A 26,865-nucleotide genomic window follows, 5' to 3' on the forward strand; every position below is an offset into this window, starting at 1 on the left:
ACACTACAATGCTGGCCAACCTCGAAAATTCACTTGCATGATCACCGGTATAATTTTGTCCACTCCATTATGCTCAGAAGTAGGGAGATGAAAGAAAAGTAAATGTTAGTGTTTCTAAAGGAGACGTAGTGTATTTTGTTTTTCCTCCTTAGCAGGATATTTAGTAGGCTTGAAACTGAGTTACTCAGTTTTTCTAAATCTTATTGTAAAATGATATGATGAACAGTGGTTGAATCAGAAAAGTCAATCTCTTATACCTTGTATTAAAGACTATATGGAAACCTCTTGGCAAACCAAGTGATGTAGATCTGAATGAATTCAGAGATGTGGTATGGAGGACTAGAAAACTGAGTGTGCAGGAGTTACACAGCCCTTGATCCAAGTTCTGCCTCTGGGTATAGGAAGAAAGCAGTGGAGAGCAATAATATGTAGCCTGAAGGGTACTGTAAGGATCATCAATATTTCATGTGAAGCACATGTTATAAGTGTTCAATAAATGGTAGCGCTTTTAGTCAAGTGTAGAAAATGCATTTTAAGATTTGTGGACAACATTTACAAATGTATTTTCTAAAAAAAATAGCCAATGAACAAGTACATATTTTAATAATACTTTCCTATGAGCTATACCTGTCCGATGCTAGTGTGAGCTCAGTTTTACTATCCTAACTTAGTAAACTAGGTAATTCAATTGAGCTGAAGTCAACGATACCCTCAGCATGCTCCATATGGTGGTGATTACTAATTCCAAACTCCTTTAAAGACCTGTGATTTAGATGTCATAAAATGCCTGCCTCTGGAAGAAAATAGAGGAAATGTGCATTTCATATAGAGAATAGCAAGAGTTGTAATCCCAAATGTTTTGTCGTAAGCAAACTTACCATGTCGGGCAGCGTTATGTTCTGACATATTAACTCGCAGGAGGAAATTGTTCAGGCTATTGAGGTAAGCTGGCAGGGAATGGTAGCCCTCTGGATCATACCAGACCTGTTGAATTCCAAGATCAAGATTATGTTCAAATCAATTAAGCTACCTTGACTTCTAATAAGTTACCTTATTTATGTTTAAAATAAGAGCATTAATTTCCCAATAACCTGTTTCCTCTTGGAACAGTATGACCCACACCCCAAAGTGGAGAGATGGGCAGAGACTGGGAAGGCAGTTGTTTTGTTAGATAGCACTAAGTTATTAATTATTCTAGGTCATCTCTAGTAAAAGCTTACAATAAACTGCAGAAGCTATTATTATCTCCATCTCTGTGGTATATCCACAGAATGCAGCTAGTGGATCCTTACTGTCAGTCATAGGAATAAAAATAACTGGCACATGGACCTAGCTGCAGAAAGAGATAGAATATGAATATAAGCATGTGGCCTTGACAACAAGACTGATAACTTTGAAATCCCCCTACTCCCTTTCTATTCCTAGTTTTAACAAACAAGATGCTGACCACCTCTAACTTCTGTATTAGAAGGGGCAGAGGGATTAAAATGTTGGTACATCACAATTTAGTAACATTATAGTTCAAAATCACATATTTGATATAGATAGAAATCACTATATATTAGAAACTTTTTTGTTCATACAATAATATTTATTCCATGTGTGGAGAGAGGGGAGAATAAAGGAGAGCACAACCTTACCAGTTACTTTCCCCGTGACCCTGTGAAAATCAGTGAAAAACCCTTGATACTACGTGTATCTATTTCAGAGATGTAAGTAGGAAATTAGTGTGTATGATAGGTGACACTGGTGGTTGATGTATAATAGCCACTAAATGAATTCTGGTTTCTCTGCATTCCCCAAGGCTGTATGTATCACTTAGTAGCAAATGAGAACTATATGAAGGATAACTATATGAAAATATCTAACACGACCATCAATCTTATAGGTCATCACATAGGAAACTCTGGCTAGGCATGAACTAGAAAAAAATGCCAACTGGATTATCTCTCTCCACCAACTTCATTAAGTTTACAGGCGCATTAAAAAGAAAGGACAAATATATGGGGGCTTGAAAAAGTTCATGTATGTCATGAAAAAAAGTATGGATTTCAAAATTTTTTTGCATCAAACTTCTTTTTAATTCCATTTTCCATGAGATTCTTGAAGTTCCCTCATGTGTTTCCATTTCATAAATTATGGCATAAGAAAAATGGATAAAACATAAAGGTGCGTTATAAAAAATTTTTGAAAGGAACACACCCATTAAACTATTTCCACAGTTGAGAAATGAAAATATCCAGCACTCCAAATGCTCTCTGTCTCTCTGTCTTTTCCAGTGCTGGTACTCCTCCTTTCCCTTCTACAATATGGTTTTCTCTAATTTTGAATCCTATTGTAAATGGAATCATATACATACATCCTTTTATGTCTTTCCCTGTGCTTTAGTATTTTGGAGATTTCACCTTAAAATGGAAGAGGATTTATATTATTTATGGTAGTTTGATGGAACTAATTTGAAGCCATATCTTAATTCCGCATATGTTGTGTGCCTGGCTATTTTATAAAATGTTGTTAAGTACAGTTTGTAAACAGATGCTGATGTGCACTTGTTCCCAAGGAGACCTACATTAGATTGGAATCAGATTCCAGTGGGGTGTGCAAAACGTCAACCTGATCATGTTCATTTCTTATTCTTTACAAAAATGCTTGAGCGCGTCATCTCATACCCTCAGTTGCATAACCTTGGGCAGCAAGATCATAACTTACCTTGGCAAGTGTTCTATTGGCAGGAACTGCTGTTATATCAAAACGAAGGTCTGCAGTCAAGGGCAACCCAAAACTCCAACCTCCATATCTGTTACAGGGAAAGAAAATTTGCATTTGTACTAATGGAAAAAGATCTTCATAGACCAAAATACTTGACTGGGAACCCAATTTTTTTCTTTCCACTTAGAGAATATTTACAGTATGAAATAAACACTAACAAAAATTTTATGTTTTTATTGGTTCCTTATGTCATATTCTGTTCCTAAGTACACACTGTGGCTATATGATAAAAGTTCTTCTAAACAATTGCATTGATGCAATAATTCTCTTAAAAATGAGTGATATATCATCCAACTGATTCCTCTATTTTAACTGAACCAGGCACTATCTCAAAATCATACTATTTTAGTGCTTATATTGTCAGTTTTGGTTGACAAATACTAAACTGTTATAGCAATAGTTCTTATTTTCAAAATGTCTCTATATCTTATATACCCCAAATTCTGCCACCACCCTCTTCCTCCCCAAGCTTGTCCACTGTCACTGTACTTTTCCTCTTCATTGTGTTTGAAGTGGAGTTGAATTTACTTAGCTATTATCATTCCATGCTAATGGAACAGCAAAGTAAATGATTTTTAAAATCTGAATAGTAATTTTAAGATTAATTTACATGCCCACTGAATTAGGATTAGGTTAAATAAATAATTGTACCATCACTTAAAATGGTCTTACAACTATTGTTTTGACAAGTAAATTACAACTTTGATATATTGCTTAGGTTGTTAGAACACAGAATTTTGCATATAAAACAGAATTTTTCTGCAAACATATACACTAAAATATCAATAATAGTTATATCTGGGTAGAGAAAATTCTTCTTCTGTCTTATGTGTAGTTTCTCACTGTCTTCATGGTTTTGCAGTGAACATTAATCACATGTATGTGGAGAACCAGGAGGGAAGAGATGAAGGAAAGGAATGATTGTGAACCTTACGATCCTAGTCACTGTTCAGGTGGTCTGGCCTTTCCTAGGGACATCTCTGTGCTCACAGATATTCTGCCCTACGATTTGAAACTAAAGTCAGCTGCCACCAGAAGCTTCTTAATTTTTTTTTTCAACTGGTATATAACCAGTGCTTCTCTTTTGCTTCAGGGGGAAATGAGAGTACAAATCTACATACTCCTTCTAGGCTTGGGAAAAAAAAAACAAACCAAAAACCAATGTTTTTGTTTGGTTCAATGAATTGTCATTTAGAGTCATCATTTAAATTTCAAGAAGCTCTATTGGCTAGGTAAAGCTAAAAAATATTAATCATGTACATAGTCGATAGAAATTTGTACTTCTTGCATCAAGGCTGGAAGTCATTTACCAATCACTTAGAAAATAACAAAGTGCAGTCAAAACAGAGCTTTACCTTTTCTGGACAAATTGATTTGCAGTTGATATAAGATAATTTTCCAGGCGGTGCCCAGTGAGGTTATAAATTACTTGAGAAGAATAAGTTCTTCTATGAGGTGGAGAATAGTCAAATTCAGGACATTCCTGAAAAATAAAGTTAAAAGTTAAGTTCTGTGACTTAAGATTGTGCAAGGTACATAAGCAATGTCAAGGAACTTCAATCTTATGACTTTTTTATTTCTGCAATTGACACAGTGTGAAAAGACTGTCCCTGACTCAAAAGAGGTTTGAAATGACATCTTCTTGCCTATCACACACACACACACACACACACACACACACACACCCAGAACCAGTAGTTATTACTCACATGGTGTATGTACATGTGGTTAGGACTCACTCAGAGCCATCAAGAAAATAAGCTGATCAGTCTGCGAGCTCTTTCTTTCACTGAGCAGGCAAGCATAATATTTTTGGAGAATAAAACTAACCATTAAGATGGCTCAGAATTCCTTCTATAATTCACAAGGAAGGAGAAAAACATGTTTGTCTCCGGACTGAATAGGCACTATTGGGAGTAAGCATGTGGTGCAGAGGCCAGGAAGCTGCTGGGAACTGTACATGCGCTATCAGGGTGCCGGAGTTCCAGCTCTGCTTCTGTCTCCTGCTACTCCGCCTGCTGGCGGCAGCAGGTATGGCTCAAATACCTAGGGCCTTGGCACTCATGTGGGAGCTTCACGTAGCGTCCTGTGTTCCTGGCTTGGCCTAGCCAGCTCCGCCTGTTAGGCAGCTGGGGAGTAAAAGAGCAGATGAAAGATATTTCTCTCTCTCTGCCTTTTAAATAGAATAAGATAAATACAGAATAAAAATAAACTACGATTGGTGGCAGTTGATGTAATCTTCATATTTATTAATTTTAGATACCTAGCCTAGAAAGCAAAAATTAATTGTGTATGTGTGTGTGTTAAAATACACCGAAAAATGGAATTAAAAGGTAAGTTTCTTTTGGTGAAAAATGATTTGGAAATTCATAGATTTTCTTCACAATAGATATTTTCAAGAATGGTTTGAAGTCTTCGTGTGTGTATTAGCTATATGTATAGTATATGCATTTTTATATAGATAATATTTTTGTTTGGAATATGAGTTACAGAAAGTTACAAAGATAGTAGAGAAAGTTTCTGCATACCTTTAACCTGGTTTCCTCCACTGTTAAATATTACATTGTCATTAAATCTTATTATTGTTTTCAGCTTGGTTTTAAATAATTGGCTTTATATTTTCTACACTTTTCACTCAGGAAAGCTATTCATGCCTCATTGCCATAAAGTTTAGCTTGGAGGAGTCTTGCATTTACCCAGTTTATCCTTCTGGCCCTTTACACTATGTTCCTGTGTTATTATGAGCCTAGCACTAGCTGTACATCCAGAGATAGAACGTTGCAGGTTGCTCTGAAAAATTAGTGCTGGATTTCATCATATATCAGCTTGTGTCAACCTGAAGATCACATTACAGAAAGACACTGATTTAATAACTAATTAAAGATATATGTATATAGGTATATTTTATATGTATATATATATTTTTATATGTATATATATTTTTATAGTACAATTGTTTTTAAAAAGATTTATGTATTTATTTAAAATTAGAATATCAGAGAGAGAAAGGGAGAGACAGAGATCTTCAATTACTCTTTTACTTCTGAGTGGCCACAACACCAGGTGTACGTCAAGGTGAAGTCAAGAGCCAGGGACTCCATCCAGGTCTTAAACGTGGATGATAGCAGCCCAAACACTGGGTCTATCTTAAACTGCCTTCCCAGGCACATTAGCAGGAAGCCATAATGGAGGTTAAGCAGCTGAGACTTGAATCAGCCCACCAACATGTGATGCTGGCAGTACAAGTGCTTCCTTAACCTGCTGCATTTCTAATCCAGCTCCCTGATAATGCCCTGGGAATGCAGCGGAGGATGGAAATGCTTGGGCCTCTCAACCCACTTGGCAGACCCAGAAAAATCTCCTCGCTTCTGGATTTGTGTTGCTTCAACTCTGGCTGTTGTGGCTATTTGGGGAATGAATCAGCAGATGGAAAATCTGTGTATCTTTCTCTTTCTTTCTCTCTCTCTCTCACTTTCTCTGTAAATCTGCCTTTCAGATAAAAATAAATATATGTTTTTGAAAAAAAACTATTTGTACAAAATTAAAATCCCATCAGTAGAGTATGAGAGTTAAAGGCTACTGCTTATCCTTGCCAACACTTGGAATCTCTCTTTTTAATTTTAAACCTTTTGATTGTGAAGTGGGGTTGCTCTGTGGCTTTAGTTTGTACTTCCCTAATGGCTTTTCAACTATTTATTGACCAACCATATGTAATATTTGTGAAGTGCCTCTTAAACTATTTTGCTAATTTTTCTTTTTCTTATTTATTTGTAGAACTTCTTTACATATGTTTTGGATTTGGGTTCTTTATTGTGTGTTAAAAATATCCTTCACGCCATTGTTTTTCATTTTTATGCTTTTAACTGCATCTTTTGATGTATATAAAGTATAAATTTTCTTCAAAAATCTAGGACTTTAACAGAATAAGTTTTGTGTGTAGAGTTTCAATTATGCAAAATTACCTCATTATTATTAAGTAATTAGAAATGACACAATAGGATAAAAATTAAGACCTAATGGAGTGTTTTAATTAATAAAAAATCACTCAGATTGCAATTTTAGTTACCTTTTATTGTCAACTCAAGAAAATACTTAAAAATTCCAGAAACTAGCTTTAATAAGCTGGTTAATAACTTAATAATGGGGAAACTTAAAAACACTTACTGCTTTTAAGACCAATTTTTTTAACATGTAAGATGTCTGTAAGATTCTTGTGGAATACCAGGTCTTACTCTAAACAGGTATTTTACATGAGAATATCAAAACCAATAAATAAATTAATTAATTAATTAAATCAGATCAAAATTAACATAGTCCTATTATTTCCCTTCTAAGTATTGTAGAAGAACAGTTTAGGATACAACCATATTCCACTGTGAAGACAAAGTTGGTAGATTCCTTCTCTATGAGAAGGTAAATTAATAATATAGTGACTGTGAGGAATATAATAAGTATCTTGTTCCTCTCTCCATCTTTAACTTCCTTAGTGAACTTTCTTCTGTTGAAAGGTTGGAAAATAAACAGGCTTAGGAAGCTAAGGTCTGTATCTATAGACTATAGACAGAATAAGAGCTTCTGTTTCAGGAAATAATTCTTCTTGCAATCTGGAGGTGTTGCTTGGAGACAGGGTTTGGGTTCTGTTCTAGATGTTCATGGGATTACCTTCCCTGCTGACCTCTACACTGGCAGTCTCACTGAATTTTCAAAAGTGACAGTTATGGTGGCATTTCATTGTGTGATACATGCAGTTTTCTTAGTAGAGCTAAACTGAAACCAGAAATACACTTTCAGTTGATTTTCACAAAGAACATCAGAGTGTTACCTGCCTTTGGAAATTTGTACTAAGTTGGATTTAAGGTCAATATTCTTAGAGCATATTATCTGAGGTGCTAAATCCCCTATCCCCCAAAATGAGATTATATTGACTTCCATAACCTCACTAGATCTTTCAAGTTTTTATAATCATTCCCTTTCTTTCCCAATTTCACTGAAATTGAATTCCATCTCACCTGGACATGTTTTGAGCAGGAGCAAACACCAAAATTAGTAATAGGTTCTCCACTGGTGTTCCATTTTCCCAAACTGTCTCTCTTTAAACATTGCCTGCAAATAAAAATGATATTGTATTTCATAACAATCAATGTCAAAAAAATGATAAGGTAGTGAGGTGTGTATGTGTTGTCATGTTTATCTAGGCACATATAACCAAAAACTTGATATTGCATTTGGATATGCTGTCCTAAGACTGATTTGCTAATTTTTCATATTGTGACTAACCATTATACTACCATTTCCAAGTGTTTTGACATTTCATGGTGGGGAATAAGGGGGTCCAATGCCTGGACCAATGCCTGTTGACCTGTGGCAGAATGTGGTATCCTTACGCTTCATCCTCTGCTCTTTTCTTCCTCTCTGACAGAAGGAATACATTAGCATAATAATACATCAAGGTCAGGTTTATTTGTATTTATGTACTATCATTAAACTTTTGAATAAGTAGTGCTGGGAAGTGTGAAAACTTGAGAACTGTGGTCAGAAGACTTGGATCTGAGCTTTAGCTACACATCTTATTGTTTGGGTTTCTACAGAAGAGTATCCCAGTTTCCATGCGCCTCAGCTTCTTAGTAAACTGAGCTGTATAAATTATAAAGCATCTAGTATTTATTATTATAGCATAGCATACCCATACAGTGAATTAAAGGAAATAGATAAAAAAAAGACTTCTGCAGGGAAGTACACCATTTCAGCCAATAACGCACACAAAAATACTTCCATAACCATAAGCTGAAACCCTGAAAATAAAGGGGAAAGGGCCAACACTACTTACGGGTTACTGGTGTTCAAACACAGGTTGTCAACGCCAGGGAAGCTCCACATCGCTGAGACCAGTGCATCTGTACTCGGGTGAGAATTCCTGAAATATTAAACAGTTGGAAACAAATGGTTAATTCTCCTGCTATTCTTTGTTAAGCTGTTTCTAATCAATTATTTTAGAAAAGGAAAGAGCTATCTATTGAATTATTTTCTAAAAAAGACTCACAGAAGGTGTCAGTGGAAACAAATTGCAGTCTACTTTGCCGTCCTGTCATTGTAACTGGCACATGCACGTACTGATTGCCGACTGTATATATCCCATTGTATTATACAGGATTCTGACATTGTTACTCAATATTTGTGAGACCAATCAAAAGCCATTTGTTGCATACTATAATAAATTGAGAAACCTGATTTCTTGATTAAAGTCTCACAAAATTAAAAATGAATTTCTACTATAGCTTTATTTTCACACACACAAAAAGTCTTAAAGGGCCATTTATTGACAATAAATAGTAAATAGCAATAAATCAAGCTGTCCATTCCTTGAGCAGAATTAAGCAATGCAGTCTTTATTCATCAACATTTGGTCAGGTAGAGGACACATTTCTGTAAACACTTTGGAGATAAAGTTAGAGTGCAGTTATTATCAAAACAGAAGGTGCTGGAACAAATATAGGTATGTAGATCAATAGAACAGAATAGAAATCCCAGAGATTAATCCACACATCTACAGTGAACAACTCTGTACAAACAAGCTAAAATCAATCCCCAGAGAGAGGGCAGTCTTTTCAACAAATGTTGCTGGAAAAATTACATCTTCACATGCAAAAGAATGAAACAAGACCCCTGCCTTACAAGTTGCACAAAGTCAATTCGAAATGGATTAAAGATATAAACCTACAAACTGATTCTCAAATTACCAGAGGAAAACATCAGCGAAACTCTGCAAGACATTAGCATAGCCGAAGACTTCTTGTAAAAGATCCCAGAAGTTGGGCCTGGTACAATAGCCTAGTGGCTAAAGTTCTCACCTTGCATGTACCAGAGTCCTATGTGGGTAAAGCTTTGTATGCCAGCTGCTCCACTTCCCTTTCTACTCCCTGCTTGTGGCTGAGGAAAGGAGTAGAGGATGGCCCAAAGCCTTGGAAACCTGCACCCATGTAGGACACCTAGAAGAATCTCTTAGCTCCTGACTTTGGATGGGCTCAGCACTGGCTGTTGTGGCCACTTGGGGACCAGCACATGGAAGATCTTTCTCTCTGTCTCTTCTTCTCTTGGTAAATCTGACTTTCCAGTAAAAATTTTTTAAAACTTAAAAAAAAAAAACCCAGAAACAAAGGCAATAAAAGCAAAAATCGACAGTGGGGTGACATCAAGCTAAGAAGCTCTGAACTGCAAAAGAAACCATCACCAAAGTGAAGAAGCAACTAACAGAATGGGAGAAAATATTTGCCAACTGTGCTACTGATAGAGGATTAATATCCAGGATCTATACAGAGTTCAAGAAACTCAACAACAAACAAGTATTCCAGTAAAGAAATAAATGAAAGTCATGAACAGGCAATTTTCAAGTGTCCAACAGACATGTGAAAACATGCTCAGATTACTATCCGTAAGGCGGAAGCAACTTAAAATCCCACAAGGCTTCATCTCACCTGTTAGCATTGCTATCACCCCAAAATAAAAAAGGAATAAATACTGGTGAGAATGCAGGGGAACAGGTTCTATAGGCCACTGCTGGGGTGAATTTGATCTAGTACAACCATTACAGAAGACAGTTGAGATACTTCAGAAATCTGAAAATAGATCTACCTAAGATCTATCCATCCCATTCTTGGAATTTATCCAAAATAAATGAAATCAACATATAAAAGTTATTTCTATTACCATGAGTACTGTAGCCCAATTCACTATAGCTAAGATATGAATCAACAAGGATGTCCACTGGGCCTGGCGCAGTTGCCTAGCAGCTAAAGTCTTTGCCTTGCATGCACCAGGATCCCATATGGGCACCGGTTCCAATCCTGGCAGCACTGCTTGCCATCCAGCTCCCTGCCTGTGGCCTGGGAAAGCAATCAAGGACAGCCCAAAGCCTTGGGACCTTGAACCTGTGTGGGAGACGTGGGAGGATCTTCTGGCTCCTGGCTTCAGCTTGGCTCAGCTCCGGCTGTTGCGATCACTTGGGGAGTGAACCAATGGGCGAAAGATCTTCCTCTCTGTCTCTTCTCCTTTCTGTATATCTGACTTTCCAATTAAAATAAATAAATCTTTTAAAAAATACATGTTCACCAACTGATGACTGGATAAAGAAAACGCGGTATTTATATACTATGTAATACTACTCAGTATTTTTTTTAATAGTACTCAGTCTTTAAAAAAAAGTGCCAACATTCCATCTTTTGCAACAAAATGTATGTGACTGGAAACAATTATGCTTACTGAAATGAGCTAGTTCTAAAAAGACAGATCACATGTTTTCCCGAACTTCTGGTAATTAATTTACAGATCACAAAGAATGTAACATATTTGAGTGATACTGACATTTTAAAATTTGATTATTGTTTACAGCCCTTGTCCATACTCTTGAGAAAAAGCAGGGGTTTTGTTTGTTTGTTTGTTTGTTTTTGTTTTTTTGGTATTTGTTGATGGAGACTTAAGCTTGTAGTTGCAAAATGAACACAGTATATGAATGTAAAAATTAAAAGAAAATATAGGAAAGGAGGAAGAGAAAGGATGGGAGTCTGGATGAGAGAATAGGGTGTGCTCCTAAATCTGTACAGATGAAATACATCACATTTGTTCACCTTATAAAGAGAAAGTGATAGTAAAAAAAAAGAAAGTTTCTGTTATTGGAAAGACACTTACGCGTAGAAGGCTGTCTGATCTGAGGTGCCATAGAGAGAGGGGGAGATCTGGATCTCGGGATAGTCATTGTTGGAATGTCTCAGGGTGCCAAGGCCCATGGCAGTGGTCACGAAGACGATGGGAAGGATGACCTGTGCAATGAGACCTTTCCAGTTCCTGCGAGTGTGGTGGAACCTCTTGATGAAGATGGCCACTACCTTCTTCAGTAGCAGCCCCACACCTTCCAGCCTGTCTCCTCTCGTCAGGGTTTTGTCTGATTCAGAAAGAGAATTGATATGGTTCTGGGTACCTTGATAAATCAATCAAGTGACTCCTAACGCTATGGATACATACTGTAGCATGAGGGAAAAAGTTAAGAACACTTTACAATACGGACTTGGGTTAAAGGCTCAGCAATTCATCCTTACAACTTGCACATCTGTCAACCTTCATGCTAAGCCTATAATCGAACACTATAATACTAACTGCATCAAACTACTTTGAAAATTATCATTCCCTGGACACAAAATAGTACTAGTCATATACATAGTAAGTTTTCATATAAAATATATCTAGCATTGTAAAACAAATATTAAATTCCACAAAGACTCAGTGCAGATGCAATATGTACTAATTACCGATACTCAAAAAAAAGTTCCTATCAAGAGACTGAATTTCAGTAAGATGCATAGAATCACCAATCTAAGAACTCATTCCTATTATGAGTGATTCATGGATTGTAAGTCTAATTGGCTCTGCTCTCATGGAGTTCACCTGGGCACCTGGTAATAAGGAAGTTACTTGTGATGCAAAAGGTGCTAATCATAAGGAAATCATTAGTGATGAGAAAATACCCAGCAATAAGGAAAGCACTGATAATTGTATAGGCAAGGTCTCCAAAAATAAGGAAGTTATTAGTGATGGAAAAGTCCCTCTGAGTGGGAAAATCCCTGGCTAGTGGCACTCTGCTATATAACATGCAAATATATGTATACACACACATACATACTACATGTATAGAAATATGTACGCGTGTGTGTGTGTGTGTGTGTGCGCGCGCTGCAGCAGCAGGCAGCTGCCCCTAGATGCCTTGCCTGCATACCATTCCCTTGCAGTGTATTCAGTGAGTCTAACACTGCCCACAGAGTGCTCTGGTGAGTGTCATCACCCCCCTTGCCAGTGGCCTCAGGAGGGCCAGTGAATGCACCACAAGTCAGGAAAAGGGAAACATACTTGCTGACAAAGTATAATTTCAGCTTCAATACTGATTGTTTGTGTTATGAATGCATGGCTTTTTAAGGCTCCATTTTAACCATTATTTTAAAAAGAGCTCACTTGGAAAAAAAAATCAACCCCATTCCATCTCAACTTTGATGTGCTCTTTAGATGCCTAGAAAAAAATCCATGTCTCCTTTGTCTAAGGAGATAGAGAAGACGTAAACCACTGGTTCCTCACCAGAGCTCAGGTGGCTAATAATTTCAGCAACCTTTTCTAAAAAAAAAGGTTTAAAAATATAGCATTCTTTGTAAAGCCTGCCACCAACACACCTTCCTAGATGATGACAGTATTCATCAACTCTGTGTATATTTTTAATTTTCCATCGCAAGTTATGCAGCACAAAAATCATGATCTTCATTTAGCTGATAACAAGAAATACAAAGCTGCTTAATTTAAAATGAATTCCAATTAAACACAGTGAACAAGTTTAAATGCAAACTCCTATCTCGGCAGAAGGAAATCAGAAGGAGTCGAATATTTTGAGTTAATTAGTATGCTTTTCTGTTTCTTTAGAAATTACATGTGGATGGCTTACAGGTGTATCAAATGGAGTAAATGTGCTTTCTCAAAGATAATGTCAATAATGGGAACATTTTGACTGAAGAATAGTTCAAATTTTGAGGCAGATGGAGATGCAAACGCATAAAATTTACTTTCCAAGGTAGCTGACCACTTTCTAATCAAAATCTCAATTCTATATACTCTACAATTATGTTCCCCAAAGGGTGATAAATGAAGATTATGTCAAAGAACAAATGAGATTCAGTTTTCAAAATTCTACAAACATCAGTGGTGATTTTCTCTGACTTTTAGAGATAGGTAAATGTTTAATTAAGAGATTTGTTCCTACAGATTTTTTTCACCAGTTGAAGCAAATTATTGAAATGACTACATAACTCATATATCAATTTATTATATGCTTCCTTAAGTAAATAGTATTTCCAGAGGTATAAATTGACTATCAGCAAGAGGAAAACTACCAACAAATAATATTTTCAAAAGAATGTCACCTCTTAAATTCATAACAAGATGCGTGAGTTTTGTGAAACATATCCCCAAAAAGGAACTGGAAAACAGTAATCTATAATACATTCTTAGTCAACACGTCCATCTTAATTAACCTAAGGACTCTCCCATACTCTAAAAGTATTTTTTCAGCACCTAGCTAACTCAGAGTAGGAGAAAATTAGGCATCTTTTCCAATGAAGTTCTATGAAGAATGATGACAGGATTTGCTTTTTAAACAAATCTTTTTTGTTGTTGAAACTGTTGACTCCGTTTTATCACCTTCAAGTAACAGGGAGTGAATTACCCAAATGGCAACCTTGTCCACTGTTGGATAGCACAAATCATTTTAAGTTTTAGATTTTAATGATTTACATTTTAAATTATAATGAGTTACATATTTAATATGGTTTCTGGTGAGTGGAAGGAGTATTCACCACCACCATTCCAGCATACCGGTTCCCTTATTTTTTCCAGAGTCCTTTTGAAAACAAGATTTCAACTTGGTTTAATGACTTTTTTACATAATCAAAAGAGGTATATAGTTCTCTGATTTTTTTAATTTAGAGTAAAAATTTAAGGTTGATGTTAAACAATGCATTGGTACTATGATTTTATCATTTATGTCATTCATCAGAATTAAGCAAAATATCTACAGTAGATTTATACCATCTCTGTCTGTGAAATTGCTGCTGCTCATAGATAAATCATCAGGGGTTGAGATGCCATTGGCACTGGAATTCCCAATTTTCTTTTGCGTCAAGTGCTCCAGACTCATATCAGTACTTTTTTGTGAGTCTTTAGTTAAGTTCAGAAAGACCTAGAAAGAAAACACAGATTACTTCATTAGCATACAAAGTATATGACACTTCTTTCTGAGCTCAATTCTTAACTTGAATTTTTATCATTTTTATTATAACAGCCATTTCCAAGCTGACTTTGGATGGCTATATTTGTATTTACAATGCAAATGGTTGTGTTTTAAATTAAAATATAAAGAGTTGTCATGAGTCTTTGTTCTTAGAAGTCAGACTTACATACAAATAATTTTAAGATGGTTAAAGCTTTTCTGATTCTATGAAAATTAATTATTTTGTTTGCTTAAATAACAATACCTATTCATTTTAAGGCAAAAACAAGTTTCATCAACTCTAAGAGAAAAAATGTCCAGGTGTACCTCTTCCACGGTGGTGTCTGAGATGCCATAGCACCCGATGTTGAGGCTGCCCATGCCCCTGTCCAGTGCTCTTAGGAGGGACAAGTACGCTCCTGAGACTTTAGTGCTGAAAGGAGGGAGCACGTAAACCAGCTCTCCCCCAATATCCTCCTTGAGGTAGGCTTCTGGGAGGTGTGATCGGATCATCGCTGTCACAGCCATCGTGTCACAGACCGCATTGGCGCTGAGATTAGGACTCTAAAGACAAAAACAGTAAAACGCTGCTTTCTTTAGTCCTTGGGGGCCAAGGGCCCGCAATAAGCGCTAGTGATTTCTTTCCATTATTCTTGACCAGAGTCAGATAGCGCGTCTCTTTTCCAGGGGCTCCTTGCCAGTTTTACGTCTGCACAGTGTTGTATAAGGCAATCCTTGTGCTCAAAGGCCCCAACTCATTCCTGAACTCTCACTTTCTCAGGGACTCCTTCTCAATATTCTGCTCAAAAATTGCACCACAGTAACATTTTTTTCTCCTGCTCTATTTCTATCCATAGCTTAGAAATACTAAACCATATACTGAATACTAGTATTAACGCATTAAATAATCCCTTAGTGAGTGCATCATTTGAATTCTTCAAAGTCCATTAGAATGCATATGTCATGAGTCCAGAGATTGTGTTACTCTGTTGTGTCCTCAGTGCCTAGAACAGTGTTCAGGGCATAATATGAATCTAAAACATACATTCCTGAAATAAATAATGAATATAACAATGAACTACTTTGTATTTTGAAAATCTTGTAAGGATGAATAGATATGAAATAAATGGTGGTGATCAAAACTCACTTTGGAGCCTATACATCTGGCGTGACACTGAGATGCTTTCTTAGGCACACAGGAATCCCTAGTCAGCATCTTTGTTTATCCAAAGATGTGAAAGCTCTGTGGATGTGTTTGAATTAGTTTCCATACTGTCATAGGAGGAATGCTGCTCAGAAAGTAAATATACAACTCCATATTCTATTTATTTGCTCTTGATATGTCAGAACATTTAATTTTTAGCTTGACAGGCTGACATGTTAGAGAAGTCAAAAGGCTTATTTCTCCATCATTAACCTCAAGATGGAGATCCCTTTGTCCCCAGCACGTTGGCTTTTTGATCTGCAGTTCCCAGACCAGAAGCATCAGCATCACCTAGGGAAACACATTAGAAATGGCAAAGATGGGGCTGGCAGAGTGGCTCCAGTTCCAGTTCTTGGCTTCTCCACTTCTCATCCAGCTTCCCACTAATGGTCTGGGAAAAGTGACAGAAGATGCTCTAAGTGCTTGGGCTCCTGCTACCCATGTGGGAGACCTGTAGGAATCTTGTGGCTCCTGGATTCAGCCTGGCCCCACCCTGGCTCTGGTGGCCAGCTGGAGAGTGAACCAGCAGATGGAAGTCTCTTCTCGTTTGTCTCTATGTCCCCCTTTCTCTCTTTGTAAACTATAACTTGCAAATAAACAGTTTTCATTTAAAAAGGAAGAAATCCATCACAGACCATTTAAAGCATACACTCTTGGGAGATGAGCTGCAAATTTGGGATTAACCAAGCCCTCTAGGATGCTGATGCTTATTCAAAATTGAAAACCGCTAAGCCAACATGCTAGTAAACTTGAGCAATGAATCAAGATGGAAATATCCCTCCTCTGTTTCATATAAAACATTAACATAGGATCCTACCCACCTTCTTCTTGGTGAGCGTGAGATGGTAGCCATCCCCAAAGGCTTCTTTAAGATAAAAAGGGGAGCCACAGCACCTGAGCCCACCCTGCTCCAGGAAGGCAATGCGGTCACTCAGCACTTCGGCTTCATCCAGGTGGTGTGTTGAAAGAATGATTGTTCTGGCTTGAAAATACACAGGAGAAAAAGAATGAAAAAGAACATACCATTTCCAGGCTCCTTAGAGTTATCTTGAGTGAGAGTAAATCCTGTAGTGAATGAGGAGAGTCAAATTTTATGGGTTAACTGAAAAAAAAGCCTGTCTGATGAGAAAGGATATCCAAAATGATCAAAGGGAATCCAGTAATGTTCTTAAATATCTGAAGCTGTTTTTCATATAAGTTATTGGCAAGTAAGGATTGGTTACATTGTATGAATAAATGCCCATCATCTACTCTGTAGGCACTGGAAACTCTTCCCAATCTGTCAGAATTTTGCTCCTGTGCCACCTTCATGTTGCCTGTCTCTATTCACTATGGAAAAGTAGTCATTTTAAAGGCTTTTTGCATATTCCGCTCTGATTAATCCACTCCACTCTGATTGCTGCTCTGCTTCACATCCTGTTAGCACTTATTTAGTCTGTTTTCAGTTTATTTTCATTTGTGTATGTTTGGTATCTCTAATTAGATTCTCAGCTCATCTAGACAGACTCTGAAACATGCACCCACAAATTTAGCTATGAGAAGAGCAATCCTGGAAAAGGAAAGAACCAAGCTTAGATCTCTATCAGAAACAGAAAAGGAATTAGCTGTTGTTTGCATATCCTAGAGGACAGAGTTGTGACTGTTGATTGGAAAAGTTATGAGAAAGTACTCATACCAGTTTTGTTCTTAGATATAACGTCCCAAATACTTCGGCGAGAACATGGATCCACTCCAGTGGATGGTTCATCCAAAATTACTACCCTTGATCCACCGATGAGAGCTATGGATATGGATAACTTCCTCTTCATTCCTCCCGACAGTGTTCCAACTCGTTTATGACGATGACTGTACAGTCCAGTATCTTTTAAAGTCCTTTAGAAATACAGCACAATGATTATTTTCTTACTTTTATAGATACACTGTCTGAATGTTGGAAAACACAACATGTACATTCACCAAGCTACTATTATGTATTCAGAAGGTATAATTTTTGAAAATTTATAATGTAGTTTCTTACTATTTATTCTCTAGTCAGAAGTACAAAATTAATACACTAGGAAAATACAGTTCATTTAATTTCAGGAGAAAGGCAACAAGCAAATGAAGTTTCTAACCCAATAGAGATTATGTTCTGCAGCAGAAGATTGAATAGAGAAATCCAGTCGATAAACATATTTTCAACTACAGCCTAAATACAGCAGACAATGATAAATGCAACAGAAAAAAAAAGCATGACACTTACTTAGAGGAGTGCCTGGGGCGTGCTCTTTTTGGCATATATTTAGATTATGACAGTCATTTCAAATAAGGTGGCATTTGAGCAGAGACTAGGCAACTAAACAGAAGATCAAATGGCTGTCTAGGAAAGGGTGCTGTAACTACAAGGAAGGTTACATGGAAAGCTCTGCCACTGGAGCAGGTGTAACATATTCACGGGTGTGAGAGGGGTGTGGGGGAGGGGAAGCAAAGATAAATAAGATCAGAAGCAAGATTGGAAGCAAGTGGTATAGGAACATAAAGGCCTCTTTAAGAACTTTTGAATACTATAGTGAGTGAAAAGAAATCATTGAAGGCTTTTTGCAAGATTCATTTGTTTTTGTATTTAAAAGTCAGAGTTACAAGGAGGTATGGGGAAAAGGGAGAAAGAGAAATGTGACTGCTTATTCCCTGGTTCACTCCTCAGATGCAACAGTTCTGGCTGAGCCATGCTAAAGCCAGAGGCTTCTTGTAGCTCTCCAGTGTTGGTGGCAGGAGTTCAAACACATGGCGGCACTTTCTGCTGTTTTTCTCAGGCTGTTATTGGGGAACTGGAATAGGATAGGGACAAATGGAACTTTAACTTCGGCACTTGTGGAATGGCAGCATTGTTGGTGGCTTAACTCGCTATGTCACAACACCAGCCATCACCATTGAAGGGTTCATACCCTACAGTGATAAAGTCTGATATGTAATAGAAGGGATCATTTTACATACTCTTTACAGAACAGACTGTATGAGGAAAGTGTAGAAGTTATGGTCCTGTACCTGTGGAGTAGCTATGGAGAAAAGAAACCGAGGATCCATGACAGTATGGAGCCAGCGAGGCAGAAAGTAGAATTAGTTCAGTATAAATGACTGGTGAGGATCATTGAGACAAATGTATTCAGAATTCCCTAAGTAATCACAGGTTGGTTCTAGGAACCCTCAAACATATCAAAATTTGCAGATGCTCAAATCTCTTAAATAAACAAAATTTCCGTATGAGCACTCATTCTCCTAGTGCCCCTACATAATCTAAACCAAACACCTTACTTATGAGAACTAAACCATATGAATGCTATGCAAATTATTTAGGGAATAATGAAAAGACTAAAGGGTCTACACATGCTCAGTATAGGCATAATATTTTTTCCAAATATTTTTAATATGTGCAAGATCAACTGTAAAAGAGCCAAGAAATAGAGCAACTAAAAAATCAGTTGGTTGTTTTGTAGGAAAACATTTCCTGCTTGTGTTACTGCCAGTGCTTGGTCAATCAAGACAAGTGTCTTTGAAATGGACAGTTAGCATCTCTTGGACTTGTGCCTCAAAGGTGTCATAACTCACCTTTTCACTTCCTCATGGAGCTGCTTTCTCGTCCAGTGAGGAACTTTGATGGAGCCATACAGAAGAAGGTGTTCCTTGGTAGTAAGATAGCTAAACAAGACATCATGCTGCATGCAAACCCCCATGTCCTTCCGGACTGTATCGAGGTCTGTTTTGATATCTTTTCCATACACAAAGATGGTGCCTGCACTGGCTCCAAATAGTCCAGTTAACATGGAGCTGGAAATGGATAAATGATAAATTAGGTATGAACCACACATATAAGTTAGATATCATAGCTAAATTTGTCTCAGTAATAAGGGAGAAATTTTTTGTATCTCCCTTGCCATCTTAGGCTATGAAATAAATGGAATTAAAAGAGAAAAAATCTATATTTAACTTACAATCTTTTAAGGTTATGTCAACACTATATGATGCTTAGATAGTTGTGGTGGTGGTAATTATGACAAAAATGTTTAAGGTTTTTAAGTCCACTCTCTCCTTGAGAAACTCATGCACTCCCTGGCACCCCATAGTCTGTGAGTCAATAACATTCAGATTTCTATATTTGGCTGAGACCACATCGCCCAATTTCAGAATTGTAGTCTTTCATCCAACAGACCATGCCACTTCCCATGAGACATGGCCTCAAACTTGATGTGTTTAAAATTGAGTACAGGGCCCGGCGCGGTGGCGCAAGTGGTTAAGTCCTCGCCTTGCACGCCCGGGATCCCATATGGGCGCTGGTTCTATCCCGGCAGCCCCGCTTCTCTTCCAGCTCCCTGCCTGTGGCCCGGGAAAGCAGTCGAGGACGACCCAAAGCTTTGGGACCCTGCACCCGCGTGGGAGACCCGGAAGAGGCTCCTGGCTTCGGATCGGCATAGCATCGGCCCGTTGCGCTCACTTGGGGAGTGAATCATCGGACGGAAGATCTTCCTCTCTGTCTCTCCTCTCTGTATATCCGCCTTTCCAATGAAAAAATAATAAAAACAAATCTTAAAAAAAAAATAAAATTGAGTACATTATCTTCACCTTCAAATCATTGGTCTTCCCTCTTTTCCATGTGATGAATTCATATATTTGTTATAAATCCTGGAATGTACAAGTCAGTGTTGCACCCTCTTTCTCTCTTAGTCTCTTAACTGCATCCACATCTGTTAACTCCATCCACATTTGTACAGCCATTACCAAATGGCCAGCCTCCATCTTCAGTTGTCTTTACCACGACTGTAAGTTCCCTAATTGTACTTCCCAATTTTCTGTGATCATCTGTTCTCTTTCCTTATACTAGGACTAGTGTATTCTCATTTAGATAATAGCCTATCATCTTTCAGATGATGGGTAAAACTGGGTATTTACTCTTCATTTCCCCCCACTAGGAAGTAACCTTCATGAGGTCATAGAACTGACCTGCATCTCACCAATCTCACTACTTAATCACTGCTTTGCAATGAACACTTTTGGGTAAAATGGAGAATCTATGTGAAAATTTCCCCTGTAATACATTAAAATATTCATAATATTTCATTATTTATATTAAGGTTTATATTTAGAACAACAAAAATGAGGCATTATCAGCTAAAATTATAGCCTCTTCAGAAACCTTTTCCGTTCCTCTTCTTCACAGGCCTCTTATTGCCTGTTAGGAATCTTGCCTTTTAAGCACTATGTCCTCCTAGCAGGCCAACTCTGGCTTTAAGTAGGTCATGCAAATTAAGAAGGCTGTATTTCTTTCTTCCTGACCTTCCTATCTTATTTGTCAAAAAAGAAAAAATGTTCAGTGTTTTGGCAACCATCAAGCTTACTATGATACTAAATAGCATCTGCAGTGACTGGCACTTTGTCTTCAAACAAGGGCTAGAGCACCAACAGCATTTAGATGAGCTGACTCAGCAGTTAGGTAAATGTGAGGTCCTGGAGGCAAGTCACATGCAGACACACACACACATTCAGAAAAATGAAACTTGAACGTCTTCTGTATTCTAATGGAGGGAAATGTTGCTTAAGGGAAGAGTGACAAAACAAAGCTTTGTGTATTACTCCTGGCCTTTTTCATCTGATAGCTGATGATTTCGTTTGTTTTCTTGTGAAATTAGGGGTTCTTGTGTTGGAGCAACTGAGGATAAGTATGTCTATATCAGTGAGTGAAAACTCAAACTTGTATATAGAGCAGAACCTAAATTCAAATAAATGACGTAGCACAGTGGAAAGTAGGGATAAACCAGAAAGCAGATGTCCTTTGTATGAGACCTGTCACTAACAAACTCCAAACAAGTTTCTCCCTAAGAATGTGGGGTCAATGTTTGTATTACCTAGGAGATCCCTAGGGTGCTTATTTTATTAGGAAACGCCTCCCTGTTAAAAAGTGGGACTGAATTAAGCATTCTAAGAAGCACTGGACAGGTTAACAGTAAGTGAACTACAGAAACCTGTCATCCAATGGGCCTGACCTCTGACGCACAGTTTAGGACTTCTGATTTAGACTCCACCCCATAGTATGCAAGTTGAGCAAGTTTGCTCCATCTGGGGACTTTTTGTAATAACCACTTTTTGTAGAAGAGGTTTGTATATTTAAAGATATCTAAGTTTAATAATGTTCTTTGATATTTTTTTTTTTTGTGACAGTGGATATTGAAAAGGAACATACATGGTTGTAGTTTTCCCAGCTCCATTAGGTCCTAACAGTGAAGTAATATGGCCTTCATAAAAGTTTAAATTGAGGTTATTAACTGCGATTTTTGAGCCATACATCTTCGTGACACCGTGCAGGGCTACCCCAACCGTGAGGTCTCTGGGTTCAGGCTCAATGTTGGAAGGAAACATATATTCAGGACCTAAAGAGGAATAAAGTAAAGGTAAGAAAATGTAACTAGACCTAATCTTTTTCTTTATTAAAACCTGAGTATTGTGAGTATATAATCCTCTATATAAAAATAAACTTCAGAAACGAAAGATTTATTTTAGTCTTCATACTCCTTCTTAGCTATATAATGAATGAGGAAAAGGAGCCATATTTCATAAGATTTATATCATCCTACTCTGTTGTAAAAAAGTAGTCTTGGAACACAGTGTCATAATTATGAATTTGCCTTCATTCAATCTATTTTTTTACATTTTAAAATGTTTTATTTGTTTTATGATAGTTTCATAGGCTCTGGGGTTGCCTGTGCACTTCCCCAAGGTCCTGCCCCTGCCCATTGATTTCCCCTCTAGTTTTACATTGGATGTCCTTCATGAACAGTCATAAGTTCATCAAGCTGTTATTGACGTGTCTCCCCAACATGTAGACGTGGACATTATCAGAGAGTCCAACATCTTACAGTTAGGCTGTACTCAGTTCTTTCACTGGGAGTCCATCTCTGGTCTGTAGGCATGGCGACATATAGCACTTTGTCTCCATATCTGAACTCATCTGTTCAATAGATCAGTGTGAGCCTTGGTCCTCTGATGAGGTAGTATGACTCCAACTAATGGAATAAATATTCATAAAGCTTGGTTTTACAGTAACAAGGCAAGTTCAGATCTGTAGTTTATAGAATCCAGTTCATTAATTACTATTTGTACCTCCTTCAGGCATCATAAAAGGGCCTCATTTTTTAAAGGCAAACTACTTACCAATGTTGGTAGAATATGATATTTAACCTATTTTTCTTATCAGTAATAGGTTATGCTAAATTATTCATAGTTGTTACTTGGTTACTCCTTCTGACTGGTGACAGATGGCTGGAGTAAGGGTGCAGAATGTGGCCAAGAAACAAATTTTTCTCTGTGTGAGTCTAACTGGACCACAAAGGGATCTGCAATCTTGGCCTAATTAGCACCATATGCTAACCAATTGAGCTAATGAGCCCAGAAAAAGACACAATTTAAACCTCGTAAGAGTCCAAACACATATGTGTAGACATATTCATCCATGACTAAAAGGATGATAATTTTGCCATTTAGAAAAACATAATGAAAACCACTCTTCATGCAATTTTCATATCATTTCTCTCAAAATAATGCATATTGTTGACCCACTTGTCTTACTGGCAGATGGGTTGGTATTCTGCATCATGATGTTAGTAAACATTAGGCCATTGCTTTTCTCATGTTTCACCTCTGCACATCCAAATCGCTCCTTCCAATAGGAAGGAAGGATTGGAAAATACCACGGGGCTGCCATACCGTATGTCCCTGCAAGTAAAAGCATTAAGAAAAGTGATGACTGACTTATTACTAGCATGAAACATCAGAAACAAAACACAATAGTACTACATATTGTTCGAGAAGTAATCACATATTTCAAATACTATGTAAAGTCAAAGGTGGTCTCAGTATCCAAAATCAAATGGAAACACTAATCTGTTTCTTACACAGCTTCATTGAACTATATTTAACAAGTGATTTTTAACAATTTTAAAAAGCTGTGCAGCCACCGCAACCACAATTAATATTAAATCATTTCTTAAATTCCAAATAGCTTTCTCCCATTGGAAGGTAATCTCTGCTGAGATCTCAAGGCTGAAACCAGCATTGACATCTACAGAAATTCTCTGTAAATGAAAGCATGTTCTTTTACACAGCTTCCAAAGGTGTACAAATGTAAATAAGGTTTAATGAAAAATACCAGAGTGTTTTTAGAAAGTACCGCTGCTTGAGACCCAAAAAAAGAATAATTCAATTTGTATTCCTTTACTGGGGTCAAACTCTCCTTAGTATTAGAAGACTTTGCTTTTTCCCTTACACTATTTTATAGTCTTACTTTAGAAAGGCTGTTTTTGTTTCACACCAGTCAAAAATTGTTCATTCATTTCATTTTTTTTATGTAGTATCAGAGACAGAACTCAGCAATGCTGACTCTTAACTTGAAACTTCTGATTAGTTTGAGGATCTGAATATTTGTTTTCAAGCTAATATATGATAAATGACATGTCATTAGTTGATTTGTATTAAAGACAACAATAAAAAAGCATGTTCATACCTGGGAAAACATTTCTGACATACCAAGCAATAAGGAAATAAATGAAGGAGTCAGCCAAGATTAGACAGCATAACCAACCAAATGATATAGTGTCATCCTGCACTGGAGAACTGTACATGTTTTCCCACTGAAGGCCTAAAAAGTCAATACAGATGTTTATTCTTCCATGACACATATCACAGTTGTGAGAGCTAAAATCTGGATTTACAGGATGTTACCTACCAATGCCTTGTTCCTCATAGCGCGCAATGTATTGACTGGCATAGCTGAATGCTGTTGGGGACAGCAGACTCTGTGAAGAAATTGGACAGAAAGATAGTTGTTATAGATTTCATGTTTCGTCCAGGTGAATTGTTAAACACTTAAGAATTTGTATAAAATTGGATATTGGTGTAGACGAAGCTGTCATCACTCTGAGGATGCCGATACAGGAGTTCCCTACCAAGAATGCTACACTGTTGAAAGAAGACAGGGGGAAAAATAAAAGAAATCTGCAAATTATAAAAGACTCATGGAAAATCTTAAAAAAAAAAGTACAACCTTTTTAAACGTTGCTTGACAAGATGTAAAATGTCACAGAATAATGCAATGTTAAGAGTAAAATTAAACGAAAACATCAGTGATCAAAAGATGTCTTCACCTTGTAAGTTTAAGTAAAAGAAATATGAGGAATAAAAATGTACCAAAGCTATCAACTTAATACTACAATAATGTACACATTTAAATTTTGTTTGAATGCAAAGTAGTCTATGCTAGAAGAAAGTCATTCGTCACTTTCTACTTTCATAAATAGTCAGCTTTTAATGTGACTTTCCCCAACTTTCCAAATTTCAAAATAAGCAACTGTATTTTTTTCACTAAAATTCTTTCATAACTTGACTGCTTCTACATTGGAAAGGCAACGGAGAAGCCAAAGTGTAGTACAAGCCACCAATGCATTTGTGTTTACATGTGTAAGCTGTGTTAAAATGAAAATCACAGAATGCTTCTAATACTAGGGGCTCTATGGTATTCAAGGAATCTGGATCAGAAAAAGTTAGAATTTTTCCATTATTGAACATTTAAATTAACCTAAATGAACTTGCAGGTTAACAGGCTACACACAAACCTGAAAGGGTTTATTCTTCTTACACACCTGCCATTCTGACGGTTGACTTACCACAAATACTTTCAATACATAGCTCAGCTCATCCTCCACTGTAATCAGAACAATAAATGGAAAAAAGGCAATGACATAGATCAGGCTTCCAATCAGAGCTGCAATGTTGGTGTTGTTGAAGAAGACACTGATAAGATAGCTCATGGCAATAACTGAAAAGCTGTAGTCCAAAAAATACAGGAACAAAATGAATCCGTTTGTTTTAGGAAGAATATTGCCAAACTTGAGAATAATGACGAGGATCGTGATGGTAATCAGTAAAAATGCAACACTTTCTATAAGCCAGGCAAAAAAATGGCTGCAGGAGTTCACACCCATCATCTTCATGTACTGTAAGAAGGAAAAAGTGTTAGCTGCTTCTAAAACTTTTTGTTAGGTCAAAAATGCCCTTGACAGACTCCATCTCTGTGAAGCTAGACATTTGACCTATTTGTGTGATTCTAGTAATTTTTCAATACTTTCTATGTGAAATAGGACTATGTTATGTGAAATAAGACTATGCATACATGTCTAACAGTGCGTGTTCCCAGAGTACCTCGATATAATGATCTAAATGCTGAGGTTCTTTTTTAAAGATAACAATTCCACATTTTAATTTGCATTTAGCAGATGTCTCTAGATTAAATGCATTCACAATAAGTCATTAAATGGATATTTTAATGATTTATTTTATTTATTTGAAAGGCTTTACTACAGAGAGAGAGAGAGAGAGAGAGAGAGAGAAAAGACTCTTCCATCAGTTGGTTCACTCCTCAAATGACTGTAATGTCGGGGGGACCAGGACAAAGGCAGGGACTGGGAGCTTCATACATATCTGTTTTGTGGTTACAGGGCCATCCTCTGCCACTTCCCCAGGCACTTAGCAGACACCTGGATGTATGTGGAGCAGCTAGGGCTCAAAGGGGCATCCATATGGTATGCTGGTGTTGGAAGCAGCAACTTGACCCATTACATCACAATATTTTTTATTTTTGTAATTTTTTTGTAGTTAAACCTATTTTATTTTATAATGAAACCTCAATGAACAAAATAATCAGTATCTATTTTCCTAAGATAAATGGGATAGGCCTGATCCAAGAAACTTAAGAAATGGAAGCTCTGAAGGGAGACGTTTGGTCCTCAGCCATAGCTTCCCCATCTTTAATATTCACTGACAGTTCAAGTCAAGTTTTTCATCCTTGATTTCTAAGACATTCATATCTATAAAATGCATTCATATATCTCAGATGCTCTCAAATGATATTCTTTGATAAATTCATGATCTCCGTGGATTCCTAGGCAAAAAAAAAAAAAAAAAATGCAAACCAGCATGGTGTGCTCATGCACTGACTACACAAGATCCTAGAAGATCTAGAGTCCCACGGACCTCAATTGTTCTAAATTGGGTGACAGGTGATACTTTGGGCAAATC

At 37.1% G+C, this 26,865-nt stretch overlaps 1 protein-coding gene across 2 annotated transcripts in view; it reads right to left on the minus strand.

The window, feature by feature from the left end:
* ABCA12 (ATP binding cassette subfamily A member 12) overlaps window positions 1-26,865 on the minus strand; it is a 167,826-nt gene that overhangs the window by 23,237 nt on the left and 117,724 nt on the right. Inside the window, exons 24-39 of one of the 2 annotated variants that reach the window (XM_040986400.1) lie at window positions 25,455-25,784; window positions 24,518-24,587; window positions 24,296-24,430; window positions 23,362-23,508; window positions 21,980-22,166; window positions 19,354-19,572; window positions 17,444-17,640; window positions 16,590-16,750; window positions 14,892-15,128; window positions 14,384-14,534; window positions 11,452-11,704; window positions 8,597-8,683; window positions 7,779-7,872; window positions 4,125-4,252; window positions 2,710-2,797; window positions 879-984 (exon numbers count right to left, since the gene is read on the minus strand). In XM_040986400.1, the coding sequence (XP_040842334.1) occupies window positions 879-984; window positions 2,710-2,797; window positions 4,125-4,252; window positions 7,779-7,872; window positions 8,597-8,683; window positions 11,452-11,704; window positions 14,384-14,534; window positions 14,892-15,128; window positions 16,590-16,750; window positions 17,444-17,640; window positions 19,354-19,572; window positions 21,980-22,166; window positions 23,362-23,508; window positions 24,296-24,430; window positions 24,518-24,587; window positions 25,455-25,784 (2,590 nt within the window). Of the gene's footprint in view, window positions 1-878; window positions 985-2,709; window positions 2,798-4,124; window positions 4,253-7,778; window positions 7,873-8,596; window positions 8,684-11,451; window positions 11,705-14,383; window positions 14,535-14,891; window positions 15,129-16,589; window positions 16,751-17,443; window positions 17,641-19,353; window positions 19,573-21,979; window positions 22,167-23,352; window positions 23,509-24,295; window positions 24,431-24,517; window positions 24,588-25,454; window positions 25,785-26,865 lie in introns of both variants that reach the window. The other variant, XM_040986399.1, reaches the window with a different exon arrangement.

Source organism: Ochotona curzoniae, unplaced genomic scaffold, assembly GCF_017591425.1.
Source record: "Ochotona curzoniae isolate NIBS_2020 unplaced genomic scaffold, NIBS_Ocur_1.0 contig_4514, whole genome shotgun sequence".
In the NCBI taxonomy this organism is placed as follows: domain Eukaryota; kingdom Metazoa; phylum Chordata; class Mammalia; order Lagomorpha; family Ochotonidae; genus Ochotona; species Ochotona curzoniae.